The following is a 12,526-nucleotide window of genomic DNA, read 5'->3' as shown; positions in this document are numbered from 1 at the left end:
AATTGACGCTCAAGCTATTTATTGTCCTCATCAAGCCCTTTTTCTGTTCACAGTGCATCCCTGTGTAAAATACTCCTGAACATAGGCAAATAAGTCGAAAACCTCAAACAGCACCTTAATACTATGAACAAAACTTTTTTCTCCAAAATCCGAAAGCTGGAAGCTAAGCTTGAAATAATTGATGATCAGTGCTGCAACATAAGTGCACCCTTGCCCACTAATGAACTCCGCAACCTAATTGCATCAACAGTACATGACTTGATCGAGGTTGAAAACAAAAAAAATTCAACATCGTTATTTTGAACTTTCTGACAAAAAAATGGTAAATCACTAAAAGAATATATCAGCAAACGAGCAGAAGAATGCAACATCAATTCTAAAAATATTGGAAAAAATTGTCCAAACTTTCTACACCTCATAAAAGTGACTTGTGACACACTGACAAGCACATCTAAATTAATAATGTTTAATAACAAGTTCAAGTATACTTGCTCCCAGTTGCATATACATGCTTGACCTGACCTAACATTCACCCAGAGAGAACAAGGACATCATATTTGAAAACAACTTGAAGAAAAATGCCAAAATGGAGACAACAATTAGATCATAGACTACAAACTAGTTAAATTGTGCAAAAATCAAATGATGCCACCAGGAAGACCAGTGTGCAGGCACTGCATAGGAAATATGCAAGACCCTTGCAGCCAAATATATGCCCCACAGAACCTTCCACTCACTAACATCTGTGGTGTCAACTCCAACCTTAATAGTGTACACTGCCACCTTCAGTCTACCAAGCCCCACAGAAACTAAAATCCCACCTGCTTGAAGTTTTTTCCCACTTGGTTAGACTATAATAAATTTAGTTTAATCCTTTATCCAAGTGTAAGCAAACAAAGTTTGCACCTGAAGTACGTTCAGGACTGAGGCAACTCGTGGTAAAGGTGGACCAAGTTCTCATCACTCCTTGTCTCAGTATCTCCCATAATGCAAAGCACATCTCCTTGTGGACATGTATAATGCTATGCATTAAGGGAAGGGCTACTACCTAGACCGGTTTCGACCTTTATTGAATGTTCAAGTACAGGTCCAACTCCAAAACTCAGTGTTGTTCCCCCTCAGTGACAGGCTCCCCCTGCCACTGAGAAGAACTCTCAGAGCTGGTTGGTTCTACACCATGGCAGGCTCACCCCACCACCAAGTAGAGCCACTCATTTGCTCATATCTGAGGGATAACAGCAACAGCAGTACCTCAGTTAACTTCATGAGTTACAGCATTGCCATTCATTACCCCCCCCACACACACACCCAGGACCTGGGTGACAGCAACAGCCGAGCCTCAGTTAAAACTTCATGGGCTACAGCATTGCCATTCATCACCCTAGCTTCCAACCGGTTTCGACATTTATTGAGGTCTCGTCAGTGGGAGCCAGACCCAGAGGTGGCGATACTAAGGCAGAAGCAATGCAGAAGTCATATTTACCTATACGAGTTGCCAAAAGGTGTACCACCTTATTATTAAATTACTCTGGATGTATGACTTCTCCATTGCTTCTGCCTTAGTATCACCACTTCTGTGTCTGGCTCCACCTGACAAGACCTCAATAAAGGTCGAAACCGGTCTGGGTAGTGGCCCTTCCCTTAATGCATAGCATTATACATGTCCACAAGGAGATGTGCTTTGCATTATTGGAGATACTGAGACAAGGAGTGATGAGAGCCTGGTCCACCTTTACCACGAGTTGCCTCAGTCCTGAACGTACTTCAGTTGCAAACTTTGTTTGCTTACACTTGAATAAAGGATTAAACTAAATTTATTAAAATCCCACTTTCCCCCAGCACTATTCATCTCAACCTTCCAAACTATACACTCTTTAACTACTTTTGATCCAAGGGTAGTTGCCAGAGAGCACCCACTCTAAGCTCTATAATTTCCTCCACTTAAAAATTGATTTTCTCCAGTCCCACTTTCCCAACAGCAAAATCATCCTCCTAGGAGGTTTTAATGTTCCAAAACACCAACTGGCTTTCCTCCTTCAGTTGTATAGATCTTGCAGGCATAGATGCTGAAACATTTGCCAGCACTAACCACCTTAAACAAATTGTTTACATGCCAACCAAAATACCAAATAACCCAAACCACTTGCTAAATACCCTAGATCTTTCTTCCTCACTAAACCCCTTACAAATACACAGTGAATACAGTGGTGCCCTAGGTAATTCCAACCACAATCTACTGCTCATCACCTCTCCCATGCAACAATGCTTACACAGCCACTCCCATATAAGAGTAATTTGGCATTATAACAGTTCCAAGTGGGACAGCCTCATTCCCATGGTTTATTGCTTCTGGCCTTCCAACCCAAACATATCACCAAAGTAATTCTCACTGACATGGAAACATACGATCCCCACACTACTCTGAACTTCCATCATCTAACCAAAGCCTGGTTCTTCAAAGGATGTGCCAAGGCTGTATACAACTGAAAAATCTAACAAACCCATGCTGATAACCACAAAGAATACTTATCAACCTATGTCTGTATCCTACTTCTCACCAATCTCTCCAGTACCTTTGCCACAACTCCAGATATACAGATTGGCCTATAATTCGAAGTTACAGCCTTATCACATATGCAATCTTTTCACCTTTATGCAGTAGAACAATTTTACCTTCCCTCCACTCTCTTGGAACCTGTGCCATTGCAAGACTTTTATTAAACAGGCATGTCAATGCTACTGGCCAATTCCCTGGAACATTCTCTTAAGATGTGTGGTGATATGTCATCAAATCCTATCGCCTTATTGATATTAATGTTATTTATTTCCTCAAATACCTCCTGCTCACTCACAATTAAGCCATCCTCTCCTACATATTCTACACTTAAGTTCCTCATGATTCCACCCTAATCAGGATGAAAAACCCTTATAAATTGATCACTGAATATCTCAACTATGTTCTGTAACAGTTACCATTCTACTACTTTTATCCATCAACATCATCTTATCGTGATTATTCTTCCTTCTACTTGCTACATGTCTAAAAAACTCTCTAGGATTTTTCTTCACCTGATTTGCCAATTTCTGCTCATACTGCACTTTTGTTTTCTTACTGACTGAGTCACTCTCCTGGCTGGTTCTTTATACTCTTCATGTAACTGATTATTACCATTATCAATCTTGTACTTCCTCCAGATTTCATTCTTAAGCTTCACATTCATTCATTTTACACACCTTATTCAGCCTTTTTCCCTTTGAAATACATTCACACACTGATGCTGTTTCAACTCCTCATTCCATGTGACTTTTATACCTCATTCCCATGGTTGGACTATTGTTTCCGGTCTTCCAATTCAAACATATGCACTGAACATATCAATAAATTAATCCTCCCTATCATGAAAACATACATTCCCCACACTTCTCTGAACTACCATCCCCTAACTAAACTCTGGTTCTCCAAAAATCTTTTGAAGGGTTTATAAATAAAAAATCAAATACCACAACTGGCTTACATCAAGAACTCCATCCTCCTTCAATGCTTATACCCAAGCCCAAAATAAATGCAAGAAAACTATCAGTGTTTCCAAAACAGAGTTCGAAAGAGCAAAAAGCAGAAATCTGCTTCCGAGCCTTTTGGTCTCTTGCCAAAGATATTGGTCGTAACTTTTGCCCAAAACTATTCCCACCTCTATCATACCCAGATGGCTCTGTTGCATCATCACCCACAGATAAAGCCAATCTCCTGGCTTCCCACTTTTCTTCCAGTACACACATAACTGACAATGGTAAATGCTCCCAAACCATTCCAGATGCCCAACATACAATGTCTCTATATCCTTTTGCCAGAAAGTGATCAGAAAAATATTGTCCAAATTAAACACAAAAAAGAATCCTGGTCCTGATAGCATTCCTGACTCCTGTCCTATGTCACCTGTTTATACTCTCTTATTTTCTGGAATCTATCCCATAGCCCGGAAATTGGCTTATATTCAACCCAATTTCCCAAGAAGGGCGACAAATCACTACCATCTAACTACCACCCTATGTCTCTCACCTCAGTCCTGTCTAAAGTAATGGAGAAAACCATCAATTCCCAACTCCTACACTACCTTGAAGGCACCCAGCTAATAAACAACCACCAGTATGGATTCTGTTGCTGCCAATCAACAGGAGATCTACTCACATATATCACCCATCTCTGGAGAAATGCCATGGAGACATTTTGTGACTCTCAAGGTAGCATTTGATATCTCCTTTTGACCGGGTCTGGCACAAAGACTTACTAAGCAAAGTTACATCATTTGGTCTGTCTCAGGGCTTCTGCAGTTGGATTGCCAGCTTTCTATCTGGATGCACACTATGTGTGATGGTGGAAGGTTCCTTATCCCCTCAAAATTCAACTAATGCCAGGGTTCCACAAGATTCTGTTCTCTCACCAACTCTCTTCCTTTTGTATATCAATAACCTACTTCAGTTGACCTCCAGTCCAATACACAGTTTTGCAGATGATACTACATTGCACTCTTCTCTTTCATTTGATAAACGTTACTCTACACAACTCCTTCAACCTACAGAACATCAACCAGCACTGCCCTCAATTCTGATCTCCAAGCCATGATCCAATAGGGTTCAGATAACCTTGTCAATTTCAATACTAGTAAAACCCAGTTCTGTCTTATTTCCCACAGTAAAGGACTATTTTCTTACAGTATTATTTTTGACAACACTCAAATCTCCAGACATGGTGAGATTTCTCTTCTTGGAATTACCCTGGAATCAAGCCTCTCCTGCCATAAACACATACAACCATTGTATCCTAAGTTTCTAAAAATCTAGGATTTCTGTTTTGCTCAAGATGTTACTTCACCTCTTCACCTTTGTATAAGTTTCGCAGCTGTTAACCTTATACAAATCAGAAATTCACCCCTTAGAGTGAGCCCTAAGAGCTCCCTCAAAATGGTTGACTCAATACAGTGGATAGCAATTAGATTGATTAATGACCCATCTCTTATTAACTCGCTCCTCTTGCTTTCATGCAGACATTTGGTTTTTGTAATATGTGTATTCTCTTAATATTTCCATGGCAAATGTTTCAACCGGCTTAGTACTAAGCCAGTTGGAACACATGCAGTTTCTACTAAATATCCCTTCATAATAGACCTTGAAACCCACAGAACAAGTTTCTTTTCCTCCTCCTTCATTCCCTGCTACTGCAATATTGTGGAATATTCTTCCCCCGATGTGTTTCCCAAGGAATACAATATACAGGCTTTTAAATCAAATGTGAACAAGTTTCTTCTTTCCCAACCCTCTATCCATATATACGGTATTAATGTATTATAGGTTGATCAATGAGCCTTTTGTGTATCAGCTTAACATTAAAAGAAAAAAACTGCTTTCTTCTAACATCCCTCGACCACCCCCCCCATGCACCAGCAATATCTCTCCTCTCTCTCCAAATTCTTATGCCATTGCTCTGCTGAAAGCTGTCTCCTCAGCTTGTCATAATCACCTGCTTTGTAGTTCCACATATATCCATTCTTAAGAAAAAATTCTGCATATCTGGCAATCTTCCCAGTCAAGACTACATGGTCACTTTCTCCAAATAGAGGAGGTTTAGCTAGATTGCTTAGTGTTGTGTTCTCTGATGCAGTGATCTGATCTAGAACTCTTGAACCTCATTGTCCTTCCATTAAATGTATCCTCAGGTAATTATCTCTCAGCAGCTGTATAAATTCCATTTCCTTCCTTGTCTGTGACATTCTTCCTCTCGGTCTATGTCCGCATAGTTGTAATCCCTAAAAGAGTGGAAGTAGATGTACTTCTACTGTTTTTGACTTTAATTCCTCTGCTAATTTTAGTTCCTCCCCATTCTGTTCCCTCTCTCCTCTTTGAAGACACTATATCCCTTGCATTCTGTTCCTGTCAGCCACTTCTCCCTAATGCCTATAACTTTTGGCCTAGGTGTGCTAATCAGTGCCAGAAACTGCTCAGTCTTATTTTGAATAATTCTGGCATGACTATACATCAACTGCAATACTCCCATTATCCCACAACCACCCTCACACTTTGTGTTATTTACTGACTAAAGTAAAACTTGGGTGCTACATTTTATATCATGTGATCACTCTCCCATTTACTAACCTCTAGGTTGCCCGGATTTATGCTCACCTGCATGCCTCCTAAAAATTCTAGTTTCCCTGACTTGTACTTCCAAACTCTCACTGAACAACACTTTCTGAAGATTCCTGACACCAAATCCATTTAGATGCGAGTCATCTATCTTATATAAATCTTCCTTCCTTCCATCAAACTCACTCCACAGTTCCACAAACTGCACACTATTCCTTCTACACAATCTGTGCACTGACTGATTAGCGATCACAGCTCTCCATCTCAGCTCACCTCTGTTGTACCGTGGCAGCAGACTCATAACTTTTACTTTATCACTTTTCTTTTTCGCTTGCATTAGCATCTTCAACCGTGTAGAAATGCTTATGTGTTCGTCATACATGTTGTTTAATTTTGATGATATATATATCAGAACATAGAATTATAAGTAAATAATTATTTATTGACTTATTTCTGATATTTTGCTGGTGTTATAACCAGCATCTTCAAAGCACAAAAACATAACCGGCACCAGAAAAAGTTTGAAATTCTCCAACAGGCAGTGCTACACAATTACCGCAATTACAACAAGATCACGTCATTGTGAATTTATCATTGCTCACCTTAACCAAAGAAGCCATTAGTGCTTTAAGTTGGGGGGGGAGAGACAATTTTGCTGTTATTCCCAAACATGTTCCAAAAGCCAAAATAATGGCATCTCTCAAAAGGGAAATATACGACCTGCCTCCAGCAATAGCCAATAACATACGTTTAAATATGGCCAATATCCTAATCCACTCTAAGCCACTCAGAAATAATATCCCACATATGGAAATCATTGCACTAAAAGAGTTACATAATAATAACCAGATTATCATAACAAAAGCAGACAAAGAAAATGCAACCATGGTGATGGTACAACAGAATATGAAAACAAAATGCACACACTTTTACAAGACCAGTCAATATACAAAATTATAGATCACAATCCCATCACATAAAAAAAAAAATCTAATAAGGAATTCAACTTCTAGTATTAATTTAAAATTTAGTTTGATGTTAATGTAACTTTAGAATTTTAAAATGTAACTTTAGACTGAAAGAAAATAGGGAAGATGTAGAATTTACATTATTTCTTCTTCTTTTTTTTTTTTTTTAATGCAACGTTTTAGGTTGGTGACCTGCAGTATGCATCTCCTGCTACAGTTTCTCGTTGTGGAATGGTTTATGTTGATCCAAAAAATTTAGGTTATAAACCGTTCTGGGATCGATGGTGTCTGGCTCAACAGTCAGAATGGTTGAGAGAGGAATTATCTTCTCTCTATGAAAAGTATGTTCCATCTACAATTGATCTGATTCTTGAAACACCAGTTAAAACTATTGTGCCAACAAATAACATCAACATGGTAAGAATAATTTTCCAGCATTTAATATTTTCTGTTTCTTTCATCACTCAAGTAGAACACATAGTACATCAACATGATTTTTTTCATAAGCTCCGCATTTGGAATAAACTTAAGAAATAATTTATTATAGCATAATAATGGAGTATAAAAGTAATGCCTCTACTATCTCAGAAAACATGTCACCGAATGATACGTAATAATCTCTGATTTCATCATGGTGAGTAGTGCTGAAATCAGTTGCATGAGCTCAGCACACACATAGTTCAAAAATGATAACAGTTATAAACTCATGTATGAAGCAGAGAGTGGTAACATTGTTGAATTTCTTACTGCAGAAGAAGAACCTGATGGAAATTCATGTCTATTTGAAAACTGTGTATGAATACAATACTATTGATGTTAACAAAGTTAGATGCTGAGGCCTTCCTTCTCTGTGACATCACCTCACCTCACAGCAATTTGCACACAAGGGATGCAATTGCAACATTTGGCTAAACTGATGTTTTCCATCTCACTAGAAGTCAAATTCTTGGGACTGATCTTTGACAGTAAACTTACATTTCTAGCACACATTCGTCAACTAAGAGAAAAGTGCAAGAGAACGTTGAACCTTCTTCGCACTCTATCCTCTATTGAGTGGGGTGCTGATTGAGCTTCATTGCTCCATCTTTATCATGCACTTATACATTCAAAGCTGGATTATGGGTCTCAAGTCTATTGGTTCTGCAACACAGAGTAACCTGCGATGGTTGGATTCCATCCATCATCAGGGTATTTGGATAGCTACTGGTACCTTTCGCACATCACCCACCCAGAGTCTTCATGTTGAAGCAAATGAACCAGCTCTATCACTTTGACAAAAACAATTGTCTTTTAATTATGCCCTAAAGATAAAGTCTCTCCCAGATCATCCTACATGGACTAGTCTCTTTTCTCCACTGGGAAGATCAATACCCCACACTTCAAACTGCCATACGTCCTTTTGGTATGCATATTAAAGAGACTATGCAAGCTCTTTTTTGTATAAATATTGACAACATTGCCCACGCTAAACATAACAGCATCCCTCCATGGCAGGTTTGCACACCATCTGGCAAGCTACAGAAATCTCATACTCCATCATCTGTCTACCTCCAATTGTTTAATGCACACAGAGCAGCACACTCTGATTTTTTGCCTATCTATACTGATGGTTCAAGAACTAATACCTCTGTTGGCAGTGCTGCTGTGTTTCCTGACATTATTATCTCCAACCAGATCCCATCTGATTGCAGTAATTATACAGCAGAGTTACATGCCATTCAGCTTACACTTGTTCATATAAAAGAAAACTGCTACCAAAAGTGTATAATTTATACAGACTCATTGAGCTCTTTACAGGCTATCTCCTCTTCTGTGCATAATTACACCTGTTTCACAAAATGAAAATCCTTAATTTTGATGTTCAGTTGTGTTGGATTCCCAGTCACATTGGAATTAAGGGAAATGAGGCAGATGCAGCTGCTAAATCAGCTTAAACTTTCTCCACGTACTGTTTGACAGTAACATATACAGACTACAGGTTATACGATCAAAGCTAATTGCCCAATGGCAGTCATCATGGCAGGAAGCATTAACAAAAACAAATTATATAACATTAAACCTGAAATCAAGCATTGGCATTCTAGTCAACGAATAAAGAGAAGAGAGGAAGTTGTTCTCACTTGGCTCTGCATAGGTCACAGTCATCTTACACATTCTTATTTACTGAGAGCTAATGACCCTCCCATGTGTGTAAAATGCAATACACATCTCACAATTTATCATATACTGGTAGAGTGCCAGCACTTTGCACGAGAGAGGAATAAAATTTTTGCCTACCTGGCCAGACCATATACACTCAGGCAGATGCTGACAGACTTGGGCATATTGCACAATGTTTTTAATTTTTTACAAAGAATTAATTTATACAAACACATTTGACTATAATTTTATTTATATGTAAATACTGTATTGCTTCACTTAACTTTTGTATGTATATATTACAAAATATGTAATATTTTGTGATGTATATGTACAGGAGTTGAGTAATGATGTATATATATAATTCATTAGGTTAATTTCTGACCAATATATTTTTGTAGCCTTGTGTTACCTTGTTGTAATTTTGTTAATATGTAAATACCACACTGCTAAACTTAATTTTTATGCATACATAATGTATAATAATTCCTCTTTAACTCTATATATTACTGTAATAGCATTTGTTGTAATCTTATATGTAGATACTGCATTCCTTGGCTTGGCATTGCACATGCATTTTGTTTAATTATGTGTTGCCTTAAATACTGCAGTAATTTTGTTTATATGTAGATACTGCATTGCCCAGCTTAACTTTTATGCATACATTTTATTTACTAATTTTTTTGACTAATTATGTATTGCTGTAGGACACCTTGTATATTTGTGTAACCTTCTTGTAATTTTCTTTATATGTAGATACCACATTGCCAAATTTTATTTTTATGCATGCACGTTGTATAATAATTCCTTTTTGCCTATTTATGTATGGCTGTAAAATATCTGTTATAATTTTAACTATATGTAGATACTGCAATCCTTGGCTTGTACACGCATTTTGTTTATTTAACTTGTATTGTTGACAATGTTTGTACTACTAAAACTTTTAACATTGTGTGTTGCTGTGCCCTCTGCAGTTTCTATGTAGATGCTGCTTTGTGGAACCTAAATTTCGTACAGGCATATTGTTTACAATTTTCTTTAACTGCTTATGGATGTCAATTTAATGTGACAAAATGTAAGGTTATGCATTTTAGGGTGAAAAGATTAGCAGCAGTATACCACATTGGTGGAACTGTACTCCAGGAGATTGATGAGGCCAGGAACTTTGAGAGTGTTGGTGGATAGGGAGATGAAGTTTAGGGGACACATTGCAAAAGTGGCTAAATCAGCTCATCAACTCACTTGGTTGTTGAAAAATACTTTGACAAGCAGAGATAAGCAAGTTATTGTTCCTCTGTACCAAGCCTTAATAAGACCTCATCTCGACTACTGTGCCCAGATTTGGTCACCTAAGTTTCTTGTTGATGGGGAGGAGGTTGAGAGGATCCACAGGTGAGTGACCAAGATGATAGCAGGTCTATGGAATGAACCTTGTGAGAACAGGTTGAAGATTTGTGCATTGCAGAAATTGGTTGATAGGCAGAAAAGGGGAGATATGATTTGAGACATTCAAATTGCTGAACGGTTTCTATAGGATTAATTCAGAGGATATTTTTGAGATCAGAACTGGTGGTGGAAGAACTAGGGGACATCTATAGAAGCTGGGCAAGAGTGTTAGAGCTGGATTCTTTACTTTTAGAGTGATAAATGAGTGGAATAAGCTGCCAGAGTCTGTTGTGCGTGCTATGACAGTGAGTGAGTTCAAGGCAAGGTATGATAGATACTGTGAGAATGTCGAATAGTTGTGTAGACATGATGTTTAGGACCTCCCTTGATGAGTCTAAAGACTCCCTGGAGTCACCCATAATAATAATAATAATAGTTGTAACCTTAGTATGGCACAGTATGACCTTTGTAGCTTTTGTGCCAAATAAACTATAAACCAACCAACCAATCATCTCACCCATTGCCTGAATCTGAAACTCGCTGACAACTACCTGTTTGGAGCCTATGGAGGATATCATTTTGCAGAGCAAACAGTTTAATCAAGCTATTTGTGAAGAGCACTGATGAAAGAGCAAAGGCTTTTATATGATGGCATACAGCTTCTCGCTCAGTGATAGCAAAAGCATATAGAGAATGCTGGAGACTGTTGAAAGATTAATTCTCTCAACAGAGAGAATTAATCATTGTCAAAGCCATTACATAAATAAAGTATATTTTCCAAGTGTATTTTCTAAAAATATAGGTGGCATTATTTTCTTATTGTCCACAAGCCACCTTCACAATGCCTGTGGAGGCAGCACAAGATGAGTGGAGATAATTAGTTAGATGAGGAGTAAGGGTAAGCAAGGAAGGTGACTCACTTAGTAAGGGTAGCAAAAGTGTGATATGAGCAGCAGTTAGCAAATAATGGTAAAAGAAATTCTAGGGAATTTTTTCCGATATGTGGCCAGTAGAAGGAAGAATGATTATGGGAGGATGATGTTGGCCAGTGATAATGGGAGAATGATAAATATTAAGGAGGATATAGTAGTGGTGTTAAATGAGAAGTTCATTAAAATATTCCATCCTTGTGAGTGTGACATAATGTAGAACTTGACAGCAGTGGGAATAGGGAAGGAACCATTGATTGGCGAGTGAGCAGGAGGTATATTGAGTAAATGATGTAAATTGTAAATTGAGTAAATGATTACAACCAAGGAGCTTCATGGTATGTTACCATGTATCTCGAGGGAATGTTCCAGGGAGTTAAAATGGTTTTATCTTACCTTTTTTAATATGATTCTTAGATTGGCCCAAATCCAAAAGAGCGGAAAGAGGGCAAAATTCTTCTCCTTCATAAAGAGGGGTGATAAGTCTGAGGCTTTGAATTTCAGGCCAATCTTCTTGTATGGAGTTGTGGTCAAGGTATTGGAGAAATTAGTGAGGACATGGATACAGAAATGAGCTGACAGCAGTACAATTTTCTTTAATTAATGGACAGCATACGAGTGTGGTCTGAAAAGTTCTCGGCCTCAACCACAGATGGCAACACTATCAGCAAGATTTTTTTTTTCTAAGTTGGTTCATCTGTCATAAGCATCCATGTGAAATTGCAAGTCATTCTATCAAGTAGTTTGTTTTATACAGCTGTCTGAAGTGTTGTCTGTATCCCTTGAAATGGATAAAATTATTCCTGCGGTTATAAAATTCTTTGTAAAAGAAGGTTTAACGGCAAAAGAAATTCATTCGAAGTTCATAAAAGTTTATTGGCACTCTTCTCACTCATTTTTGACAATTAAGAAATGAGTTTCCGAGTTTAAATGTGGCCATACCATCCTTGACCACGCGAAGGATGTCCA

At 38.1% G+C, this 12,526-nt stretch overlaps 1 protein-coding gene across 1 annotated transcript in view; it reads left to right on the top strand.

Moving 5' to 3' along the window:
• Positions 1–12,526, top strand: part of Dhc98D (Dynein heavy chain at 89D) — a 1,285,966-nt gene that overhangs the window by 616,885 nt on the left and 656,555 nt on the right. Inside the window, exon 35 of the mRNA XM_090406627.1 lies at positions 7,287–7,520. Within this exon, the coding sequence (XP_090262753.1) occupies positions 7,287–7,520 (234 nt within the window). The remainder of the gene's footprint in view (positions 1–7,286; positions 7,521–12,526) is intronic.

The sequence above is a fragment of the Typopeltis vanoorti genome, chromosome 16 (genome assembly GCF_054136105.1).
Source record: "Typopeltis vanoorti isolate ZY-2024b chromosome 16, IOZ_Tvanoo_1.0, whole genome shotgun sequence".
NCBI lineage: Eukaryota > Metazoa > Arthropoda > Arachnida > Uropygi > Thelyphonidae > Typopeltis > Typopeltis vanoorti.
The sequence above is the reverse complement of the archived record's forward strand: the minus strand, read 5'-3'. Positions and strand labels throughout refer to the sequence as shown.